The following is a 26,462-nucleotide window of genomic DNA, read 5'->3' as shown; positions in this document are numbered from 1 at the left end:
TCTCATAAAACTTTTAATGTAACTTTATATATTTTTAACACAAAAACATATTTTAATATATCTAGTAATAAAACATCTGAATGTGGTATTTTCAGCAGGGTAATAAAATATTTATTATTTATTACTACCCACATTTTATTTTAATAATTTTAATTACACTTGAACACCTTCCTAGCATGATTAATTTCGACTGGAGCTAAAAACGATAGAACCTTTTCTATGTAGAACTTTGAGCAGAACACTTCACCTTAAACTCTTTTGTCCTACATATACCGTTTTCGAGAAATTGTAAAAAAAACAGGGGGTTACAAATATTTAACATTTATATATTGATTTGGTATCACTAAAACTACAATATGTTAAAAATACAAAGGAGAGTGCCCTTATTTGACTTGAATAAGTAGCTTTTGAACCATGGCTTATGTAAATCAAAGGCTACTTCAAAACAAAACTAATAAAACATACATAAAAACAGTGGCGCCCTTGCTCTAGCAAAAAATTGATAGTTGATACTAAACTTAACTGCGCTCCAGCGAATCTGAAACGCAATCTAATTTTAAAATCTTGCTTTTATGAAATTCGATATACCTTAGCTGTAGGCATTTTGTTTCTTTTAGCAAACAAACTGTTCTAAGATTCAAGTTCTCGATACGCTTGGATATCCAACAAGGTTTGACTTTCAAAATTCTAAATATTCAACATATTGGGTTTTATAGTTATTGAAGACAATGGACATGTAGTTTCTGTTTTTAAAATACATATTAGATATATATTTTATCAATTCGACTTTATGATCAATAAATTTACTCTGTATACTTATAATTAGTGCGAAATAAAGGCATTTCGTATCCTAGACGAGTTCAGGGGCGCCTTGTCATAGAACTTTGCTAAAGGGATTATTTTTATGAAAACATCTAAAAATAATTTATGTGGCAAAACAATGTTTGCCAGGTCAGCTAGTCTAGACTGATAAACGATCCCATCTCAAAGCCGTTGGGATCACCGTTTAGAATAATTCATGTATTTTGGTAATACCAAAACGAGTGTTATAAACGCCAGAAAACTAGTTCATTTATCTGATTTACGAGTGTCATGCCTGATTCATGACTCTACCAATATACTGAAGCTTCAATATCATCAATCAACGAGTATTGATAGCTCTAAGTATGTATCCAATTAGAATTGGATTCCTTCGTCCAATTTTGTATCTCAGCTTATATGATTTATTACACATGACGTGATTAAAGAAACAAGATGTAAGGTATTAATTTTGGTTGTATTTCAGTTTAGCAGTTATGTACGAGGATATTATAGACTGGAAATATCTAAAATTTTATTTTTATGTTACGATTAGCTATTTTTAGCCGGTGTTTAACATAACTGAATCAATTTTTGTGACTGATTGTTTGAAAAAAGTATTAGTTTTAGCTAAAATCTGTTTTCCTGCTTGCTATGCTTACTATTGTATTGTGTTCTTGAAAGTTTTTACTTTTACCGTCACTTTGTTCGTGGTTTTAGATTTCTTACAGCACATCCAATACTACAACATTAACACTTAGTAGTAGCTTCAAGAATTCCAGAAAAAAAAATTAAAGATAAAAAATGAAAATATAAAAACATCTTTTAAGTGCACGTTGAACTTGCGTATCCCCATTGTAGATGTATCTGTATTGTAATTTCTAAAGGGATGTTTTTATGATGTGTTACATCTTTATCGTTATTTCTTGAAGAGGGACGGAAATGTGTTACAGGAAACTGAGGAAGCGCGCGCAGTTTGATTTGACCAATGAGCGCGCGGTATTACGGAGAGATGGCTATGAAGTTCTGTCGGCCAACATACAAATCATACTACATGGCCACAATTTTTAAACCAACTTCAAAAAGGAGGAGGTTCTCAATTCGATCGTTTTTTTTATGTAAGTTCATCGATTACGCTGAGATTTATGATCCGTCTTCATTTTAATAGTTTTCATTTTATGAACATTTTTTATGCAAATTTTTGTCTACATACATGACTACTTTGAAGTCGGTGCCAAGCCAATTGTAATAGTAGGTACCTACACTCGCCATGCGTGACTTTGAGCGGGATAGCTTCTAGAATACCACAATATAACAAACCAAGGGGCACCCGACAGGTGGTCGGAAAGACAGCCGTAAAGCCTTTTGCCAACCTTAAACATAAAATATATTCGTCCTAAAACATAGAATATGTGTCCATTGTTAATAACTTTGAACTAATATATACCTATGACTATTTTCTCATCAAATTATATATTTAATTCTGTCGGATTTACACTATTACTAATAAAATACAGGATTGTTTCGGTAAAAGAAGCTTATTCAATACAATTTGTTCTGTATCTCATAAAACGTCAGAGCTACACGTCCCAAATCTAAATTTGAAAAGCAGTAATCTCTTTATTTATTATACCAGCCTCCGAAGCCTTAATCTCTTGAGGCACGTAGGACTTTATGAGAAATTTCATATTTCGTGGAATGATTTTCAATTTAATTTACCTATAAAGTATTTTAATTTATGCAGTAGACTTCAAAGAAACATCGCGACTGAGTGAGACTATCAAACAAGGTACTGCATGTCTGTGTGTGTGTGTGTGTGTTTTAAATGATTTTAATAATATAATATTATAATAAGGACAATTCTAATTGTAAGTTGATTCATTTTTTACATAATTTTACCACGGTTTTTGTACAAATTATTTAAGTTTACTTCAGTGTTAATTCCGCCAATATTTGTTCTAGCAGTCCCGTGCCAGATTTTGGCGAGACAACACGTCCTGAGGATGCCTCGTGTAGAGGCGAAACACGTGTCGAATTGTTTTAAAAACAAATATTGGCGGAATTAACACGAAAGAAAACTTAAATCATTTATATAATTATGGATTTCCGCAAAGTAACGCATAATTCAATAAATTTTCACGGTTTTTGTATTTATAATATAAGTTACAGTGACAAAATTTTTAGTTAGATTAAAATATCAGTTTTAAACCGTTTTAATTGTAGTTTTTAGTAGTTTTATTGACAGTTGCATAATCAAGATATGGGCACTAAACGAAAGTTACATTATGATAATGAATGTGTGTTATTTGAACTAATATTTTTCATTTGTCAATCTATACAGGACCTCAAGACTAATAAAATTAATAAAAACGTTATCATATTATAAAATAAATCCACAACCGTGCATGATCCGCTAGTAACTTAGTTACATAGCACAGTCCAAGTAAAACTACGTCACTATTCGGTAATCTACCTAACTTATTAAAGTAATTTTAAAAATAATATAAGTACTGGCAAAATATTAATAAATAAAATAATAGTTCGTGAAAGCAAGATTCGTCAGGTATTCTATAAACACAGAGCGAATGACAATAAAAACAGCCAACTGGCTGTATAGGTTCGAACCCTTCGCCTATTCTAATATTGGACGAAAAAATAAAAAAAAGAACCGCCAAAGTTGCTGTTATAGTCTTACAATAGACTAACTTATTGCCTCTTCAGCCATTTTATGTTAAAAACCACATACATTAAAAAAATATAGTTAGTAACTGTAAATTTTAATTTTTTTGTTAATTTTGGTTCATTATAAAATAAAGAATTTTATACGCTATATTTTATTTCTGAAATAGCTGGGCCTAAAAATGGTCAGTCTCTTTTTTATAATTCCTTTAGTTTTGAAGCATTTAAAGCAAAGAACTATTAATATATCAAGAAGCAAACTATTTTTATATTTCCTGCATTTGGACTTTCTATTACCGATCTATGAAACTTTTTTGTGTTTCAATCCATTGATATTATGACTGGATGCACAGCAATTATTTATCCTCATTGTTGTAATTTATCTGTTACGGCAAACTATAGTGCAGATCAATCCTGTAGAAATAAAGAGATACCTATAGACAACAGACGCATTGATATCTGATTGGCTAATCTTATTTTTGTATTAATATAGTTGAGCGAAGCTGAGCGCAGCTCCCATCGTGTGACTCCAATTGATCAATTGTTTCTCGGCCATTTCTGGTACGATTTCAAAAATTTTTGAACTCATAGAAACCTTTCGAAATTTTCTTGGTAATTGTCGAGACAGAATTTTGAAATTCGACTTGATTCAATTATTATAATTAAAAACAAACATGATTTACAAATTATTCTAAATTAACACGCGCTATTTATATTTATTTAAAATTGAGCCCATTGATCAAATCACATTAAGTTTTATATATCCCAGCGGAAACTCCATAGGGAGTGCCGCTTGCGCCTCTCTCTCCCCATGAGAAGGTCGCCTTCGATGTAGGGTTTAGAAGAGGGCACCTGCCCAAAGCCAACTGCAGGTGGTGTTTAGTGGGTAGGCACCTAGGTTTCACGTGAGTCCCACATAACCAACGCAGACTTAGGCTGCGTTGGTATGCATGAGCATTCACCACCTCCCTCCCGTCGTTATCCCGGAGGGTAGCCCATTCCCTTGCTTGGGCGCAAAAAAAAAAAAAAAAATAAAATTAAGTTTTAACTGCTATCAATCGAGAGTGATTCGACTGCCAGGTTCTTAGTTATTGAATTTGTAAATCAGCACAAGTTTCTCATGTAACCAAATAATGAACTAATTCCTCATGTTTAAATATGTCGCCATATTCCAAAAGATTATTTTTATTGTTTTTGTTTGTATTAATATTGTTTTGTTTTTGTCTACAGACTTAGTTTATCTTGCTTTGCTCAAATATACGCCGCAGGAAAGCGGTACGATGAGCGATTGCGGCATCCTAGTATTTAGTAGTATTATTTTGTATTTAGTTTTGCATAAAGTATACATATTGTATCCTGTATTTTTTAGTTGTCTGGAAGAGATGGCTTAAAGCGATAAGACTGCCCATTGCATACCTATGCTTGTAATTAGCTTAATATTTTTAAGTCTGTATGGTATACAATAAAGTGTCTATCTATCTAGTTTTAGATTAGTATTTTAATGGAATTTGAGAGAACGTTTTCTATCTAATATTGAAATGGTTCAGATTATATTGACGGATGACGCAAAATCTGCATTCTAATTTTAGATAAGTGATCGGATATTGAAATAGCCGCTCGCTAATCGTAAAACACATAAAGATGTATCAAAATATGTACAGAATGCAGCTACAAAGTATAAGTCATAATAATTAACTATTACATAATATACAGATTCATTTTAAACTCACGTAGAAAATTCAAGTGAGCTAACAAACTTTGAGAAACGCGCTAGAAGTAGGAACCGGTTGTCTATTCCGGTGTAAATAAGATTCGTAGACTGCAGCGGTCGCGTTCAAGATAACATCATACAAGTTAGTCGCGTTCACTACCATCGGTCAACTGTGAGTAGGAATTATTCCAGCTAGTAGGCGTGTATAATATCTGTACATATAATTAAATATCGTTGTGTCTGTACATTGAAATAATAACGGTTAACCGAGGCCAAAAAAAGGCTTTAAAATAGATTTCTGTTTTTTTTTTACACAATAATGTAAACCTATTTGAATGCCGCTTGTTTTTATCGCGTCTCTCTCTGTAGTATTAGTATTTTGTTTTCATATTATTCGGCTTAGTTACAAAAAAAGTTTTACTGTAATAATATGGCAACATTTTCGCAGGCGTTGTCGCGGACGTTCGCTTGTATTGATAAATAAATTAAGGATGGTTTGCCGATGTAGTTCAAAATTTTAATTGTTTTAATATTATTATATATTTAAATAAGCAGTCATTATTGCACACATATTTTTTTTGTCTATATTTTGTTCGTCTTGCAATATCACCCGTTTAGTGTTTAGTGTGTGGCAGCCATATTACTGGCTAAGGACTTAAATTACGGAGGAGCTGGCATACATACAAGTGGCAGTGGGCAGGGCACGTAGTTCGATGGACAGATGACCGTTGGGGCAGTAAAGTCCTCGAAAGCGACCACGTACCGGAAGACGCAGTGTTGGTAGGCCGGCAAGATGGACGGATGATCTGTTCAAGATAGCTGGAATGCGTTGGATGAGGCCAGCGCAGGACCGATCGTTGTAGAGATCTTTGGAGTTGGCCTTTGTCCAGCAGTGGACGTCTTCCGGCTGTTTATAATGATGATGATGATGATAGCATACATTGGAGTCATCTGACGGTATATCGTGATCACCGTAACACCAGAGGAATCTCAAGAATTTTACCGACCTTATAAAGCGTTAAATAAATATGAATTCTTATACCGAGAACACAATACACAGTGGTGAGAGTTCTATCTATTACACCACAGATGCTTCAAAAGTAAATTAAGGATTAATTCAAAGCTACTTAAAATATGTTCAACTTAGACAATTATTCTAAATAATTTTATAAATAAAAGTAGTTTTATATAACTAAAAAACACGCTTTGGTTGAAAAGATATTCGTTGAAATTTAAAATTAACATCAATTGTTGCCTTATCGACGAAAAAATTATTATATATTTGTTCATATATATATATATATATATTATTTGTTAATTATTAATTGTCATCGGTCCTCGATAAATCTACGAAGTTTGAACGAAATCTGACTGTTTAAAGTGGGTCAAAATCACGCCCAAATAGGTCGGTTACAAACAAACATAAGTAGAGGTGAAGCTAATAAAAAGTGTGTAAAATATAAAGACTTAGGCTGGGATCTATAGAGCATATTTAGACTTTGCTCAGACTTTACTTGCGTAAAACTTAGCTTAGTGTAAGCTGAGCATAATCTTTGATTTGGTCTTTGAAGTCATTTGAAGCTCAAATAATACTGAGCTTAAGCTAAGACCGCCCAATACACAAGTCAAGTTTGCGTTTTATCATCAGTCTAGCGCAACTCTCAAGGAAATAAGCGATTCACTCGATTGTATCAAACGTGAAGTCATTGACAGATTGACAGATGACGGCATAAAAGGCATTTATTTTCTCAAAATTGATTCATTTAGAATTCTTTTTGATGTCATTTCTAATATACTAGATACTACTGCCGCTTCGGAAACAAACGGCGCTCTGAGAGAAAAGAAGCGGCGCAAGAAACTCTCCCAGCATTCTTTATTTGCGCTCTTTTCAATAAAAATATACAATATTGTACAGTAATTTCTATCGCTATAAAATAATCACAATCTAGTCCCAGGCTGTCGGAGCATTTAGATATTCAGCAGTGGAGTAATAGGATCTACGACAGAGCCATTTTTTTATAAAACATTTAAATTTATTTATAGATAATGCCTGAACAGTGGCTGGGACTTTATTATAGAAGTGTATACATTTACCCTTAAAGCTATTATGTATCTTATGAAGCCTACTAGAATTAGTTACAAGAAGTTTAGCGCAACTCTCAAGGAAATAAGCGATTCACTCGATTGTATGAAACGAGCAGTCATTTACAGATTGACAGATGACGGCTACAATCTTGTAAAAAACTGAGATAATCGAAATCTACTACGTTTAAAGAAACAGTTCGCTTTCAAACTTAGTCGGATTGTACTTCGTAGCCAATCACCATACTACTATTTTGAACTTATGTCAAATGACTGCACGTTTCATACAAAACTAAATTTCAATTTTTACGCTGTATTTACACCCTCCTGGCTTATCACAAACAGCATTGTTTTACGTAAGGAAAGTCTGAGCAAAGTATAATAACGCTCTACAGATCTCAAGCTTAGACTATCTTACAAAATCCTATTTTCATAAAATGTTTGGGCTTGAGTTTCCATTTCTAAAATAACAATATGTGGTATGTCATAACGAACCTGACTTCACAAAAAATATCCGACACAGTTATGATAAATGGACGACAGAAAGTCGCTGGGATACCTTTCTTCTCGCTCATAAATAACAATGCCATCTAATGTTTGAATACTTTTAAACTGGTTTCTTAAAGTCAAGTCTTTGACTAATAGCATGTCGCAGGTTCGAGATAATGTCACACAACTAGAATATTATGAGATATCGTTCACCCATCGCATATAATGTAACATTTTATACTCACAGAGAGATATATATATATATATATATATATATATATATATATATATATATATATGAGAATTAGCTGTTAATGGAGTCTTAGAAGAACAAACCATATACCAAGCACGGACTAGTAAAAAAAGGACTCCGCGCCGTGATATTAGCAAGTGAAGCACCTTTATGCTAGTGTGTGTGCGGTTACGGGGTATACTAGTTACACAATTTTTTCTCCCTTAAATAATCATATATCTACAAATACTTTTATATTATTGTTTTTACACTTTTTCACAACGCGCGACGGCATTTTTAAAATATTTTTGTTGCGACGCAAACTGATCTGTCACAGACGATGGCAAATCTCATAATGGCGTCCGATCGATTTGTATTAGTGTAAGTGTATGCGTGGGGCTATGTATTTATACGTTTACCGGCTTGTTTTGGTGCCTCACTGTTATGTAACACACGGGGTCCTTATTTTTTTAATTGGCCGTGATACCAAGTAAATAGCTTCTAAGATATATATAGATTTTTTTTTTAAAGTTTAGTCAGGCAATGAGCTCAAAGTTCACCCAGACATATTATATATATTATTATATATTATATTTTCATAGTCCGTTTCGTTCGTGAGTTGCTAAAATCAAATTGTTTCTCACTAAGGTTTCTTTCTCCCTTAGTGACGTCACAAAATGGTGATCGGTGTTCTGGTCACCTGACATACAGATAAAACTATGATTTTAATTTCGAAAATATAAATAATCCTCAAGTTTTATACAAAATTAGCATTGAATTCGTATTTTTTATGGTAAAAACACTATAAATAACATACTTTCTTAATTTAGTTTTTATAGATGAATCTGACGTGTTGCAGAATTGCCCAATCAGGTGCTCGTGGCAACTTCAGAGCGAATAAGTAATCTTACGGGTGGTAAATCGAAGTAAATTAAATTGAACGATTAACAAAGACTAAGATTAAATTTAATGTTGATATTAGTAAAATAAATCCCGTATTGTAATTACAATATCAAGTACAAATAACGAAAGATGTAATGTCAATAGACTCGACTAGCGTGATGTCCCTTGTCGCTGTGTGGGCTCAGCTTTTAGAGGCCGGAGTTGTGTTTACTGAACCGACCGGTCACTGTTTACTTTGAGACTTCTCGGCGTTACTAAGAAATGTTCGTTTATGTCGAAAATAATTCTACGCGGCTAACGTATACACAAATAAGGCCTAAGACGTTTTGAAAATCAATAATTTAAATAATTTTAATTTTTAATAACAAGCCTTGCTCGGATTTTTAAGAATGTATAAAAATTGAACAAAAAGAAAACTAATAGGACATTTGGATTCGAACTGGGGTCTTCTGCTTTCCAGATCACCCAATATCCCATCTGAGTTATTATAGTCTTGTATATTATAGTGGCGAAATTTACCTTTGTATTCTTAGATATGGAGCGTTGCCAGCCTTTACTATTTTAATAAATCATAAATGTTATTGAACAAATTTATATTACGAATTCTATTTAAAAAAAAGAAACCCTGTGAGTTTCTTTCGCTCGTTGTTCTCAGATCTGAGGTGTACATGCTATAACGAATGGGTGGTAGTTTTTGACGTTAAATAAGTGATTTTAAATCCTAATTTGATTAAAAATTATCTGAATTTGAATGTCTAGGGCATATCCAATACCATTACTTAAGCCATGATAAAACATTCTCCTTTTGAGACTCACCACCAAGCAGTATAAAGGATTAATTCAATCGTATATTGACAACAAATTTCATAAGAACGCTTAAGCATAAATAATCCCTATTGGAAGTTAATTACAAGAAGTTATCTTGGAAAAAGTCATATAAAATACTCCCCTTCTCATACACCTGTATTTACGAGAGCACATCGATTTATTATCTCGATATTATCTACAGAATGTTAATTGAAAGTGTACGATATTTTCTTCGTTCTTAGGAACAGCATTTTTGAAGAAGAACTTCTTTACGAACGCTTGACTTGGGGGTAAAGCTGGTGAATGCGTGACGAGAGCGTTACGAACGAACGCTAGCGTTACGCGAACGGTGATTTCATGACTTGGGAAGTAAGCTGATACTAGAACGGTTATTACATGACTTGGGAAGTAAGCTGATACTCGAACGGTTTTTACATGACTTGGGAAGTAAGCTGGTGAATGCGTGACGAGAGCGTTACGAAAGAACGCCAGCTTTACGCGAACGGTGATTTCTTGGTTAATTCGTAATTTCATTTCGTTCTTGAACTATTTTATAGATTAATAAATTGTTTTACTTCTTTGTGGTCTCTTTTTTAGGGTTCCGTAGACAAATGGCAAAAAACGGAACCCTTATAGTTTCGTCTTGACTGTCTGTATGTCTGTCCGTCCGTATGTCACAGCCACTTTTTTCCGAAACTATAAGAACTATACTGTTGAAACTTGGTAATTAGATGTATTCTATGAACCGCATTAAGATTTTCACAAATTAAAAAAAAAGTTAAACACGTGTTTAACTCTTGTTTTAAGAAAAATCTATTTCAAATCCGTGTCTTTCTGTTGCTTAGCGTCTATCTTTAGACATGGCTTAACAAATCACGTGTCCAAGCCATATTTTATTTTTTGTAATAACACCATATATTTTTTGCTACAGTCTCAAGACGGCAATTAGAGCATTTTATCTTATTAACTATGTGTTCGAATCAATATCATGCGAGGACTTAATGAGACTGTTTTGTATTCTATTAAAAAAAATAGTTTCGCAACACGCAAACGGATCAACTTCGCCGTAGTGAGGTGAATAAATTGTATTGGATGTAAGTTCTCCGCGCTCGTAAAAACTATAATCATAAAATATAATAACATATCATTTTGTATTAGTTTCACTGGAACAATACATTTTCTGATGCCCTTAATATGATCTGTGAGCAGCCGCAAATATTAAAATTTCACGATTGTACTACAGAAAGTCTTATAACCGACTTCAAAAAACGAGGAGTAGCTCAATTCGTCAGTATTTTTGTTATCACAGAACTTTCGATTTGGTGAACCGATTTATATATATTATTTTTATTTTCCCATTTTATTATTGATATTTTTGGAGTCGGTGTCAGCCAAGGTGGGTTTGTAACTACATACAGTTATATGTTAGATGTGCTTGAGTCGCACGCGCTGTGAGGAGGCAAGAGACGAGAGCGGGGCTGCGGCGGGAAGAAAGCGTTTCCAAAAATAACAATAATCGTAACTAGTATTAGATTAATTAATTAGATTGTATAACAATAATCAATTATTTTTTCAGTGCATATTATATCTATTGTTTTGAAAAAGTGTTTTTCAAGTCGGTTGAAGTTATGCAAAAATTTTTTTGCTAAGTTTTCATAGCTATTGTCATTACAATATTTGTCTGATTATACTTAACACTTGCCAAAATGGTTTGTTAAGGGTTGACCTATCAAGACTCCTAAAAGCATTAAGGAAAGTTTCAGAGTCAAATTGAATAGTGCTATTGGAATAAATTATTCTTGAGTATTTGCAAAAATAAAACACTTTTAAAGAATTAAATTTATTTTAGTAAACCCGACGTTTCAAGACATTTCCAGATCTCGTTTTCAGGGGGACTGAAAGTTGCTGAATTAAGGAAGTTGGTAAAGAAAACTGTAAGTCCCCCTGAAAATGAATAAACTCAAATAATATTTGTAATATAACTTTTACGCAAAAATCTAATGTAAAAGACAGTTACAAATACACACATTTAGTTCTTTAAATATGTTTTAATAACTCTTTCTTTAGTATTGAAATAATACTATAACAAAAAAAAAAGTCGATAAAAGCTCCATGACAAAACAATAACATTTATCTACAAACTTTCGTTTAGGTATAAAATAAACTGTAATTAATAAGTTAACTAATCTATACGTAATTATTTTATGTAAGTTTGCAAAGAAAGAACTTTTAAAAGCAATTCTGTTTTCACAGCGATCAGTTGAATGCTTCGTAATTAATCCTAAGAGTCAGTCACGACTATTTTGTCTGCTAGAGTTTTGATATGAGAAAATTTCTAATCAATAATAAGATATACGATATAGCTTCGGATTTTAATTACGTTATTAAGTGTTGAGTAACTTAAGTGATTTAAGATTTGATTTTAATTTCAAAGCTTTGCCCATTAAATTATCTTTAGTAATCCTAAGAAAAATGATTATGACTATATATATTAGAAGAGATTTCCATAAATGTATTGACTCATCACGATATCCCTTTTTTTATGAAAATAAGGGATGACGAGACGAGCAGGACGTACAGCTGATGGTAATGGATACGCCCTGCCCATTACAATGCAGTGCCGCTCAGGATTCTTGATAAGCCCTAAAAATTCTAAGCGGCACTACAACTGTACTCGTCGCCTTGAGACTTAAGATGTTAGGTCTCATTTGCCCAGTAATTTCACTAGCTACGGCGTAAAGCAGTAATGAAACACAGTAATGCTGTTAGCATTACTGCTTCACGGCAGAAATAGGCGCCGTTGTGATACCCATAATCTAGCCGGCATACTGTGCAAAGGAGCCTCCCACTGGTCTCCTTATGGTCCCATCTCTGGAACCATATGAACAAAATATTTTGAAATTTAAAGATAAGAAATTGTTTTGTATTTATGTAAATCATTAGCATACCAAACAGCTCCCATTAACATATTGAATGAAATAATCTCAACAGTTCGCGTGTCAATATATTGCCCGGGGCATACATGCATATTTGAAATCGTCCAGCAAATTCTTGATTTGAATATAAGAAATGTCGAACCATTATCAAAGGACCAAGATGATAATTTCTAAAGATATCCGTAGGCGAAAACGCTGTTGTAAAGTCCACCTGCCCACTTTGATTTATTATGGATTCAGTATTAATTTGATATCCCTTTTTGCGCCCAGCCCCTTGAGCTGTAAGAGCGAGTATCTGTTCCCATTATAATACGAAGTCGAAGCAATCTTAATTGCATACAGCCTGATAAATTGAAGGGAATATATACTTTATTTACATATGAGACGATAAGATCTTTAATTGAACGTAATATTATGAAAAGGACTTACAAAATTTACTCAACTTAAACATATTTTGATGGAAACGTGGTTGGCAAGATTTGCTTATATATAGCTGCCAATGTTCCTTGCACAGACTTTAATAATAATAGCTGATAATTCTATTTTGATATCTGCCACCTGTCGTTAGCTGAGATTGTTTGTCTCTGTTGGAGCTTTGGAATCATGACGTCATCACGTGGGATACTTGCAATACTGCTCTTCAGTGCTCGTTTAACATTCGACAAGTAAGTATAGCATAATATTTAGGATCTAATATTAAATTTAAGTCTCATTTTAAATGAAAGGAAGCATGAAGTTTGCCTAAATTGTAGTTTTCCATTTTAATCAAACTTTTTAGCTTTATAAATCAAATCAAAATCACTCAATTCATGTAGGTCAAGGAAATGATATTTATGAATATCAGAATTTTAAAATATTTTTAACATTTACCCGTAAGAGTGGAGCTCTAATGAAAAAACTTATTTGGCCTAACAAAGAAAAAATCCTTAAAATAATTTATTCCTCGTGCTATTTTACTTTCGTAGAAAGAACAATACTGTAAAAATCTTTCAACGATGGCTTTGACAATTAATTATTAAATGAACAAAACGGCTGGACGGGCTTCATCCCTTTGCTTATCTTAATAATGGACGAAGAAAAATAACGAATAACGAATGTCGCAAACGTCAGAAAATTTTAGGAACCAACTTCACCCTGTTAGTTTTGTGTTAAAGTGATGCGCGCGCATCTTAAAATTTCAAAGTCATCATTTTCTTATCGCGTCTAAAGAAGTATAACTTCAAAAACGTAGATATATCTGTTATCATCCAAAATCCACAAAACATAAAATTATCACTAATAATATCTAGACTGAGCTATATTTAAATCTCAAACAACATTCCTCACAAAATTCAACCGTTTTTATACACGCTTTTCATAACAGGCTGCGTGGCTATAATAAAATATTAGTTGGAAACACAAAATAAGCATGTACCTGTCCTTGAGGGGTCAAAGGCGTTGCAATTTTTCTCAGGGATTATTAATTATGGCTTCGGCCATAATAATATGAAATTATGCAGCTCTTGTGGCGTACGTCTCGATTATAGAAATAATCAACATACAATCTGCACGATAAAATGTGCGCGTCATTCTTTTGTTTTTCATCATGTAAACAATTCAATTACGTCAGCTAATATAATAATAATAATTTAAGGAGATAGCTGTGAAGATATTTTTACCAGTGGGAGGCTCCTTTGCGCAGAATGCCGGCTAGATTATGGGTACCACAAGGGCGCTTATTTCTAAATTTCTTCTAGTTGTGTAAACATTATGTGTGACACAAACACTGTGTTTGGGTCTGAAGGTAGGTAGGTAGCTAGTGAAATTACTGGGCAAATTAGACATTATATCTTATGTCTCAATGTGTCGAGCGCACTTATTGTAGTGCCGCTCAGAATTTTCGGGTCTTTCAATAATCTTGAGCGGCACTGTCAGCTGAACGACCTTTTCGTCACGTCCCTTATTTTCATTTAAAAAATATATTTTTGAAGTGAAATCTTTTTTAACGGCGTTGAGCACTTTTCTTGGGATGGGTATAAAATATTAAACTCGCGTCAGGAAACTTGGCCTGATCGAAAATTCGTAAGATAGTCGTTGAAGTTATGGATGAAAGTTGATTTTTCTGAGAGATAAGCTTTTTAATCTAAAAACTTTTTAATGTGTTAAAATTATTATGTAATATTAATTGTAATTTTCGTATACGATAGCGCAATGAATAAATATTGTATTTACCCACATAAATGCTGCTTCATTCTCTAATTATTCCATAAACTACCACCCATTCCAAAAGTTTCTCAGACTTGAGTAGAACGGATGCAACAAACTCAGCGTGCTTCTTTTTTTTTTTATAAAAATATTATGGTTACAATGTAAAATCGTACAATCAAATTTATTATCTAATAGCCTGTGCCTAAATAATAGCCTGTGGGCGGTCGCTCTATTCCCAATCAGTGGTATCGTTAAGAAAGTCATTTATGTTATAATAACCTTTACCACACAAACGTTTTTTAACAATTCTTTTGAATTTCGTAATACATTTGTTTTGAACATTATCTTGTTGTAAAAGCATATACAACCTAATTAACCTAACCAGAGCTCGACTGTAATAATGTCGTTATTATAGTCGGGTTCAACTATCGCTAAGAATCATTCATAATTATTAAAGAGGAAGAATTATAAAATAAATACAATGGGATTAATTTTTAAGATTAATACAAACACAATTACAATTTTTAATGTAAATATATGTATTATTAGGCGTGTTAATATAATTATTATAAGAAATCAATTTAATGATGTTATTAAGAGCGATCTCGTCCCCACGGATAAAACTTAAATGGTTTCTTGTGCTTGACTTTATATGTATCTTCTCTGTAATACTTCTTTATTGTGAACAATAAAGAAAAAAAAGCGGCCAAGTGCGAGTCGGAGAGTAAAAAATAACAATATAAAAAAATTTCAGCACTCCCAACGTATTCTGTCGTAACATAATATTTTAGGATTGTCATAGTTATTATTTTCTTGTCTCCAAAGCAATTTCATTGAATTTTACGTTGCTGACGATGTCCGCTGTATAAGGTACAGAACGCTAATAGAAAAGAATGAATCATCACTTCTAAACTAATTACGGTCGAGTAAAAAACGCATAACGTAATAGGAGTTGAGTGCGGGTATTAGCTCCATCTAAAATTACTAAGCCCGTGGTTCCTCTCCGCTTAATTTCGATTTGATCGCGGCACCATTTTGAATCATTTTATATTTTGAAGGTGAGATTGCCTACACAATATTTTTAAATTATTTGTAGGACTTCGTTTAGTGATTACACAGTTTTTGAAGTGTAAACTTCTTTAGCATCGTTGTGATTTGAAAGTCGATGAAACGAAAAAGCGAGACAAGTGAGACAGACACATAAAAATCAAATGTTAACTGATTACCTAACTATAGCTAAAAAATCAGCAAAGATTGTTAACGTTATCGTTGTCAATGGCCAAACTTGTTATATAGTAGAGGTGTTTGACAGATCTGAAAAAAATTGTGATATCTATCAAGACCCAGTCTTAAAATCCAAACTGAGAAATCTGGAATTCTACATTTCTCGACTATTAATCTATCAATCGGTTCCAAATATTATAATGACGACCAACCATGCAAAAATAGCTTCAGTTTCAGTAAATTCTAGTAATTAGATCTAGATAAAATCTGTAGATTAGACGAGATATATAGACACTCATCACGATATCTCTGGAACCGTTAGAGCTAAAGACTTGAAATTTGGTAGGAATATTCTTTTCACCGAGTAGAGGTCAGCTAAGAACGGATTTTCCAAAATTCCATCCGCAAGAGTTTCTTTTATTATAAACAGAACAACATCCGTACAATCCAGTGTCCTGATGTTTGTTTCCAGTGAACTCCTACAGTAATGAACGGATTTTAATGGGGATTACTTCATGGAGTGCAGTTTAGTCCAACCTGAGAGATATGATAGTTTTTATTTCGATTTGGGACCCATATTTATTTTTATTTCAACTATCTGTTTTGTATTGACATATTTTCTATGAGAGAATTAATTGACGCACGGTTTGCCAGTTCTTCTGTGAAACAATGTCATTATAACATATTTTACGAAATAATTCTTGATGTTATGAAATATTATTGACAAATTCATGAAAAGCAGTATTTTTTTATTATGTACGGAACAAGATCTGTCGGGTCAGCTAGTTAATTATATATTTTTAAAAGCTCAATACGAATATTAATCTTAGTTCTATTACAAAAAATATTTCCAATTATATTGGCTAGATTTATATATGGGAATTAAAATAAAACTTCGCTAAACAAGGCGCCGAACAATAACATAATAAATGTATATTTTATTGCATTCTATATTTTAAGTACTTTATTACTTTAGTGTGGGATCATTCTAATTTGTAAAACATTAATAATATTTTCCTGATATCACACCTACTGAAATTGGCTAACGATGACTAAATAACTTAACTTTTTTTTAGATAGTTTCGTCTTAATGTATTGTTTCTTGTAGGGATTGATTATTAAGAATATTGTACGATAATTTTCAATTTCTATTTTTTATTCTCCCCTTAAGCTGCGTCCTCCTTTCCGGAAGTTGGTTAAACATTTTAGGCAAGGTTGAATATATGTACTACTTGTCGATTATTCAAAGAAGAAACAAGTTAATGTAATCTATTTTTATTGCATTGCGATTATAGTTATAAATGATGCTAATAAGGATTTTAATTATAAATTATTGAAATTTATGAAACCACAGCAAAAATCATCTCTCCAGCGCATAAATTTAATATATTTTTTTAATTCTTTATTCGTGTTATAATATTATGTGAATATATATTCACTTTTAATAAAAATATAAGTCTTTAAAATATTAGTCAAGTAATAGAGTTTATTTATAATATAATATTGACACACTTTTACACAAATTATCTTGCCCCAAATTGAGCATATAGCCTGTGTTATGGGTTACAAGACAACGATATATTTAATGCAATATACTTACTTAAACATACATAAATACATATAAATATACATAAATATATATAAACATCCATGACTCGGAAACAAACATCAATATTCATCATATAAATGCTTGCACCTACCGGGATTCGAAGCCGGGACCTCTAGCTTAGTTATAGTTAGGAGCGCTAACCACTCGGCTATACAGTCGTCTATACATATATATGTAAAGCTGTTACATACTATCCTTTAGTAAGTTTCTATCTCTATCTGTTGGTCTATTGACAAGGGCCCCTTCCAACTTCATCCATTGTTTTCTATCTTAAGCTATCCTAGACCATATCTGGCCTGCTTTTGTTCATAGTTCGTCTGACCATTTCCTGTATTGTCCTTCCTGTTTCCTTTTTACAATCCAGACAAGGAGCTATTCACTTATTTAATAATAATCGATTTTTAAGTATCAACCGTAATAATAAAAAGTAACAGAGAGAAATCGGAGCTAATTGACAAAACACATCTAATAATTTTTAAAATTATCAACACAAATTATCCATAGACAATTTGGCTTTACATTTTTAACTTTATCTATGCTATTATAAGCCAAGCTTAAGTAAAGTCTAATCATATTCAATCTTAAACTATTCACGATACAAGATAGTGGTTTTCTAGTAGCGTGGACGATAAAGAGTTATAAATATTCTAGTTCCAAGTAGTAAGGCGGATGTGGCCACACTCGATTTAACATCTGCAACTTGACTTACACCGACTGCCGGTTACACGCATATAAATTGCTTAATTACACTTCATGACCATTCTACTTGAAAATTACTATTTTTTTATGGAAGGGGCCTTCTTAGCGCCTTTTTCTGCCGTGAAGCAGAAATGTGTAAGCATGCAGCAAGCAATTACTGGGCAAATGAGACTTGACATTTTATGTCTAAAGGTGACGAGCGCAATTGTAGTGCCACTCAGAATTTTTGGGGTTTTCAAGAATCCTGAGCGGCGCTGCATTCTTATGGGCAGTGCGCATTAATTTCCATCAGATGAACGTCCTGTTCGTCTCGTCACTTAGTCATAAGAAAAACTACACTAGAGGAATAACTAGGCTTTTATTGAAGGTACCCATGTCGTGTCTGTAAATACCGCGCAACGAAGCTCATTCCATAATTTGGTTGTACGTGGAAGGTCGCCAGACATCCAGATAGTGGGGATGATAAACAAGTTTGTCAGGGGTCGTGCAAATTCAGAATTCGGTGGAAGGAATTAGTTCAAAAAGTACTATGGAACACTCCACGTGATAAATGAGGCAGATGACACACGACGAGAATTAAGTACACCAAGTAATCAAGGAATAATAATAAGTAAGTGAACATGAATTTTTTATGTTTATAAGTAAAACATTTGTAGTGCATAGAATTGAATATCTCCTCACAATCACCTCCAACATCGCAAAATTTATGTTAACTAACGAATAGATATTTAAATCTTAAAATTTTGCTGTGCCCTACAAAGTCTAAAATATCATTACAGATATACCACCATATTATAACACCACTGTAGAGTGCAATAAAATGTATCTAGTATATTGTAATTACATGAATAATGTATCTAGTATTTACGGAAGTCGACTAAACGACTATAGGACATTAATTTTAAGACTTCTGTTATCCGCCATAAAGTTGTGTGAATTAAAATAGCATTATAAACATTACAACATCTAATGAATAGTATTTATCATATACCTAATATATATAAATTATATATTATTAGTAAGTTATAATTGTCGTAAGGAAGAGCTAAATAAAGTTTAACTACATTTAGATTGTAAATTTGGAATTATATGCGTTTCTGATGCTTTATGCATTCGGTTTATTATACGAAATAGGCATTCTAATGACTTCCGGATTGCAAATCTAGTTAATAAGAAACGTCTTTTGAGTGCAGATAAAAAATTTTTGCTATTGCCTACTCTAGTCGTGTTGCTAAAAATATATCTAGCAATAAATGTATGCTAAATTTAACTTATAATCTTTATAAATTTTGGACAAAGTTCCTTGCTTATTTCAAAATTATAAAGGTCAATAATATTTCCTCCATCTAGTAAACAGTTAAAGTATATTAATTTAAGTGAATATGTAAGTGACTTACCTATGATCTCGCAAATGATCCTGTCTTCTGAAGGCTTTCCCGCAGATGTCGCAGGAGTAGGGACGCTCATCTGTGTGAGTTCTCTCATGAATCAGGAGATTGTAAGACTTTGTGAACTGCCGGTTACAAAACTTGCATATAAACTGCTTTTTGGGTCGCGACGCTCTGCCTGGAGCTCTTAGCAGTCTTCTGTCCAAGTGGGGGTGCATTTGGTGAGGTCCAGAGCCGGGTGGAAACAAACCCGCCCCAGGAAAGTTAAAACTGGTTGCGGCAGTTGGAGAAGGCCCTGGTGCTCCAAGAAATGGACCAGTAGGACCATAAATGGGTGGCTGACTTGTAGCATCTGGTATCATTCCATCCATAGAAGATGTTCTGTGATGAGGCATAAGCATAGCTGCCGCTGCTTCTCTGAGCGCGACTTCTTTCCTCTTTTCCACCATCATAGCCATTAAATCGAATGAGTTCCTTTTGGCAAACGTAGGAGCAGCTCTATCAGGTGATCCCTTGGCAGGTTCGCTTCTATCGCGATCGAGAATTCTCTCTCTTTCAATAATCTCAGATGGAATTAGAGCTGGATGCATCTCATTGGGGTACATAACAGGATGCATCGCTCTAGTTGGAACAACAGGAACAAAAGCAGATGTTTCTCGATGGGCAGCTGTAAGCAAGGAACCGGTTGGTATTTGTCGATGGTATTGCATTGGAGGTGATTCGAAGTTTTGGGAATTTCTTCCATTGGAAGATGGTCTTTGAGATCTGTCAGCTGTGCTGGCGAGGAACTGGTCATGTCTGGAGCGAAGTGGAACATTCACAGGACTATCTGGTGCAGGACGAGGAGTTGACGCTCGTGATACCGTAGGGCCGTTGTTGTCTGACATTTCGCTGCATACGATCTGAAAATAGAAATTAACAAAGAAATTTACCAAAGTTACCGGCATAGCCAAAATGATTGCAAAACTGAAATGGCAGTGGGCAGGGCACAAAGTTCGACGGACAGATGGCCATTGGGGCAGTAAAGTCCTCGAATGGCGACCACGGAACGGAAGACGCAGTGTTGGTAGGCCCTCCACAAGATGGACCGACGGTCTGGTCAAGATCTGGCAAGTTAGGATTAAAAAATCCAACTCGCCTTTTGATGCCATACTGTAGAACAACGCTTCATCAAAATAACGCAAATGTTATGTGTATTAGAGTCTTTAAACACATCCAAAATATATTAGAGAGATGCCTAAAACAATAATGCATAAAAATTAAAATTATGGCTGATATATGCTTCTATAGTTTAAAAGAATTATTTTGTAAAAAATAATAGTATTTAATAGATATTATTTTAGAGTGGTACCTACAATTTAATGTTTATTTTATATTATATTATGGAATTACAGTTATGTAATCACGAACTAGTAAAAAAATAAGGACTCCGTGTTACCTTACATAACAGTGAGGCACCAAAACAAGCCGATTAATGTGTAAATACATAGCCCCACGCACACACTTAAACTACAGGCCGATAGACGGCCATTATGAGAATTGTCATCGTCTGTGCCAGATCAGTTTGCGTCTCAATAAAATATTTTAAGAATGCCGTCGTGCGTTGTGATAAAGTGTAAAAACGATACTTTATAAGTATTTGTATCCATATATGATTATTTAAGGAAGAAAAAATTGTGTATCCCCCGTAACCGCACACGCATTAGCATAACAGTGCTCCACTTGCTAATATCACGGCGTGGAGTCCTTCTTTTTTTACTCGTCTGTGTATGTGTATGTATATTTAAAACGTATAATGGTAATATTGACAAACAAATATTATACAAATAAATAAATTTCATTTCATTTCTATATATAGAACAGCTTATCTATACAATCTTATATGTCATAAAAGTAAAAGATATGAGTCTAGTGCAGCATCTCAACTTCTGTGTTGAGAGTTCAGATTTATGACGCGAGAAATATATTTAATTAAGTAGCATTACATTGTTTTAACTTATATGTGATCATAAAATTTATCGATTCTCACGCGATACGCCCACGGGGTTTCACAAATTGGTTCGACTTTTAGAAGTTGTATAAAGGCTTTTGTCGGGGCACTACTAAAATATTCATTTTGAAATCACAATATTACGATACTTGGAAGCCTTTGTTTTGATTACGAGTTTTATCTCTTAATAGTGTTGGTTAGTTGTTTTATCTTTTTGCTCTTAATAGTGATTTTCATTATTATAACACTAGATATTAGGGATTGCTTGTAACTAATTCTAGTAGGTTTCATAAGATACATAATAGCTTTAAGGGTAAATGTATACACTTTTATAATAAAATCCCAGCCACTGTTCAGGCATTATCTACAAATAAAATTTAAATGTTTTATTAAAAATGGCTCTATCGTAAATCCTACTACTCCACAGCTGAATATCTAAGTGATCCGACAGCCTGGGACAAGATTATGATTATTTTATAGCAATAGCAATGACAATAAAATATTGTATATTTGATTAAAAAGAGCGCAAAAATGCTGGGAGAGTTTCTTGCGCCGCATCTTCTCTCTCAGAGCGCCATTTGTTTCCGAAGCGGTTGTAGAGTCTAGTATATTAGAAATGACATCAAAAGGAATTCTAAAGGAATCAATTTTGAGAAAATAAATACCTTTTATCATTATGTTAAATAGAATATGTAAGTTATGAATGATTCATCAGTTTATAGAGAATTGTTTCAAGTCAGCTTCTGGTGATGTTGAATAATGTTAATGGCGACCGGATTTCGACTTTTAAAATATATTTGAGTCCGTACGTTGATACGTCGAGATCGATTCTGTTTTTTACAATATCGGTAATAAATTATAAGCATAAAATATTGCCTTGTCGATTCTTAATTGGTTATACTTAAATAATTTTCGATATAAATACTGATTGCGTTAGATTATTTGAATTTTTAAACGATTTTAGAATGTAACGTTTGAAACTTGACACATCGGTCTATTGGTTATGTTAAATAATATGTTATAATCATAGTTATGAGTCGATATAAAATATAAACAATTTGTTATGTTTTTAAGTGATACCCTCATTTTTGGGATTAATTACACAAACAATATTGGGATAGAGTAGGTTATCAACTGTAAAGTAGATCCTGTAGATGAAGCCACAACCTGGGAGTTGAACAAAGTATTCAAGATTTTATGACGAACCGTCACTTGAACGGTTAGCTTAGTTGGGAAAGCACTCAGACGGAACGCGAGAGGTCGCGGGTTCGAGTCCCGCATCGTTCATGAAATTTTGTTTTCAAATTTTATTTGTGTGAAGTAAAATATTTTAATATAATTTAATATTCATGAATCGGAAACAAACATATACATAATATTAATATTTGTACCTACCGGGATTCGAACCCAGGACCTTAGAGCTCAGGAGACAAGGGTCGAAGATATTACAAACATAAGGGAAAGTCTATGAAATATCTTTTGAAAAAAAAATTGGACTAAAAAAAATAAAGAGATAAATATTTGGTACATTTACATGGTAATTAAATAAATTAACAACGAAAAATTTAAGTAGATTTAGTGTTATTTTATTTTAGTTACCGTAGTGCGCCGTAGCCAGTGAAATAACTGGGCAAATGAGAATAGACATTTTATGTCTCAAGGTGACGAGTGCAATTTTAGTGTGTCAGATTATTATCATAAAAAAGAATTGGCATTATTAGTTTTGTGTTGCAGAAGAGAAGTCATATTTATATCTATTATTGTTATGTCACACATATATAAGGTCATTTGGAAGACATTGCTTACGATGTCTTCATATAAGAATATTAACTATTAATAAAAGCGTGTGTTGTTAGTCTTGGATATATTTAGGAGTTATGGCTCTCTATGTGTTTGTACAACCGTAATAACATCGCTGAAAGAATGTTGTTCTAAGATTTACGATTCGTTCGGTTATTTTCAAGCGAAGCAACTATCATGGGTTGACAATAAAACACCATACTGAATGCCATTTGCTTTGTAAACGATGTGTTCTTACGGTTTCCTGCCTCGCAATCTGAGTTACGTTCGTTTTAATGTTCCTACTACTAACATTTTTTAATTAAGTCACTCATATATAATATTGCTAAATAGTATTATAACACTAGAAATAAGAGATTGCGTGTAACTAATTCTAGTAGGCTTCATAAGATACATAATAGCTTTAAGGGTAAATGTAAACACTTCTATAATAAAGTCTCAGCCACTGTTCAGGCATTATCTATAAATAAATTTAAATTTTTTACAAATAAATGGCTCTGTCTTAAATCCTATTACTCCACAGCTGAATATCTAAGTGATCGGACAGCCTGGGACTAGATTATGATTATTTTATAGCGATACAGATTACTTTACAATATTGTATATTTTTATTTAAAAGAGCGCAAAAAAAGAATGCTGGGAGAGTTTCTTGCGCTGCTTCTTCTCTCTCAGACCGCCATTTGTTTCCGAATCGGGAGTAGTATCTCGTATATTAGAAATGAAATCAAAAATAAATCTTATGGAATCAATTTTAAGAAAATAAATACCTTTTATGCCTTTTTAATAATTTAAATTAAATCATCTGAGAGCAAAGGTGAAGATATTTAAAACAATGCTTGTGTGAGTTTTGATCACATGTTGGATATTTAAACGAAAATGAGTTATTTATAAACTTTCATGTCAAATTCGGAGTGTCCCTGCGATCTCGAATCAGAAATAAGGAGATTCGTAGGAGAACCATAGTAACTGACATAGCCCAAGAAAATGCGAAAAAGGATTGGGCATAAAAGTCCTCGAATGGCGACCAAGTACCGGAAGACGCAGTGTTGGCAGCCCCCCACAAGATGGACCGACGATCTGGCTAAGATCGCCCGAATACGTTGGATGAGGGCAGCGCTGGACCGATCGTCGTGGAGGTTTTTGGGGTAGGCCTTTGTCCAGCAGTGGACGTCTTCCAGTTGATGATGATGATAATGTCAAAATATTTTTTGTGTAAGGAAATAAAGTCGTCAAAATATTAAATTTATCCTTGCCACTGTTTTGAAGATTATATTCCAATTTACTAATTAATTAATTGACGACCTGTGTAGCCGAGTGGTTAGCGATCCTACCTACTAAGCTGGAGGTCCTGGGTTTGAATCCCGGTAGGTGCAAGCATTTATATGATGAATATGGATGTTTGTTTCCGAGTCATGGATGTTTAAATGTATTTATGTATGTTTATATGAATTTATGTATGTTTAAGTAAGTATATTGTATTAAATATATCATTGTCTTGTAACCCATATCACAGGCTATATATGCTTAACTTGGGGCAAGATAATTTGTGTAAAAAGTGTGTCAATATTATTATATTTACTATTTTGTTATTAAATAAAAATCAATTCACGAAAAGTGATTTTTTAATTTCAACATAACTTTATATATTCACAGAATACTTCTAAACATAACTTAATACATACATTATTTTAGCTATTTATCGTTTTTTAAACGTAAAGATATGGCGAGTAAATTAAACTTTATCTCTGAATCAATTTATTCAAGTGAGATGAAAAAGGCACGCGTACCGGCTCTACATTTCACTGTGTTGTCCATTCTACCATAAAAGCCTTCTGATTTGTCGTCCTTTTTTCTCCTGCAGCTTTTATATTTTCATTTCAGTCGCACTTAAGAGACCGACAGCGTCTACCATCTTGCTTACACCGAAGCTGTTAAACTACTTTTGTACCTCTTTCCATTGGGGAATTTAGTTTTAAGAATATGAAAGCTTTGAAGGTCCATCTGTTACTTTTAATAGTACTTTATTTAGTAATTTAAGCTCTAGATTAACTTAGTATTTATTTTCTATTGCACGGAGAGTAATTTGTATGATTTCTTACAATCTTTCTGCTTGATTTCTCTAACGGTATTCTATTAAAAGATTCTATAAAATATTCAAATTAAATGTTTGAACCCACAAAAGACAAGAGTTTTAATAACGTATAATACGGCCTTTTTTTAACGAATTTTCATACTGGAGGGGTATTTTTATACAAACTGGTAAATGGCTAATGGAAAAGTTAAAAAAAATGCACTCATGGACCGTTTGTAATATTTGACCGTTATCCTTTTTATATTTTATAATATTTGAATTGTACACTTAATAAAACCTTATTATTTTAAACTCAATTGGAAAATTTATTAGATTTTTTATTATTATGATTTGAACACAACAAAAGCTGTTTTTTCCGCATGAGTTATAATATTAAAACTAAGTGGTTAAAATAACTTTACTTAAGATATAATTTAAGATTTTTGCTTCGTTATTTTCTTAGCTTAAATTATTGTAATACTTACAATAGTACAGTTTAACCTTTGCTATCGTGTGGAAAAATGGTTACATAACATCATGCTAAAATACTTCTATAATCCAAGTTTTCCCTGGTAGTATATGGTGAGATATTCAGATAAATTTTCAGCTGGATATTAAAATAATTTATATAATATACTAGCTGACCCGACAGACATTTTTCTGTACATAATAAATACAATAAGGCCTTTTATGAATTTGTCAATAATATTAAGAATTATTTCGTAAAATATGCTCCCTTTTGTTATAATGAAATTGTTTCACAGCAGAACTGTCAATTGTCTCATAGAAAATAGTATGTCCATACATAACAAAAATAAAAAAAAGGGAAAAATAAATTATGCGTCCCAAATCGAAAT

General features: G+C 33.0%; 1 protein-coding gene across 1 annotated transcript in view; it reads right to left on the bottom strand.

Moving 5' to 3' along the window:
* Positions 1 to 26,462, bottom strand: part of LOC126965949 (protein bowel-like) — a 60,637-nt gene that overhangs the window by 21,101 nt on the left and 13,074 nt on the right. Inside the window, exon 2 of the mRNA XM_050809770.1 lies at positions 19,754 to 20,646. Coding sequence (XP_050665727.1) covers positions 19,754 to 20,631 — 878 coding nt within the window. The 5' untranslated portion in view covers positions 20,632 to 20,646. The remainder of the gene's footprint in view (positions 1 to 19,753; positions 20,647 to 26,462) is intronic.

The sequence above is a fragment of the Leptidea sinapis genome, chromosome 9, assembly GCF_905404315.1.
Source record: "Leptidea sinapis chromosome 9, ilLepSina1.1, whole genome shotgun sequence".
Classification (NCBI taxonomy): domain Eukaryota; kingdom Metazoa; phylum Arthropoda; class Insecta; order Lepidoptera; family Pieridae; genus Leptidea; species Leptidea sinapis.
Note: the sequence above shows the minus strand (reverse complement) of the source record. Positions and strands in the feature narration are given on the sequence as shown.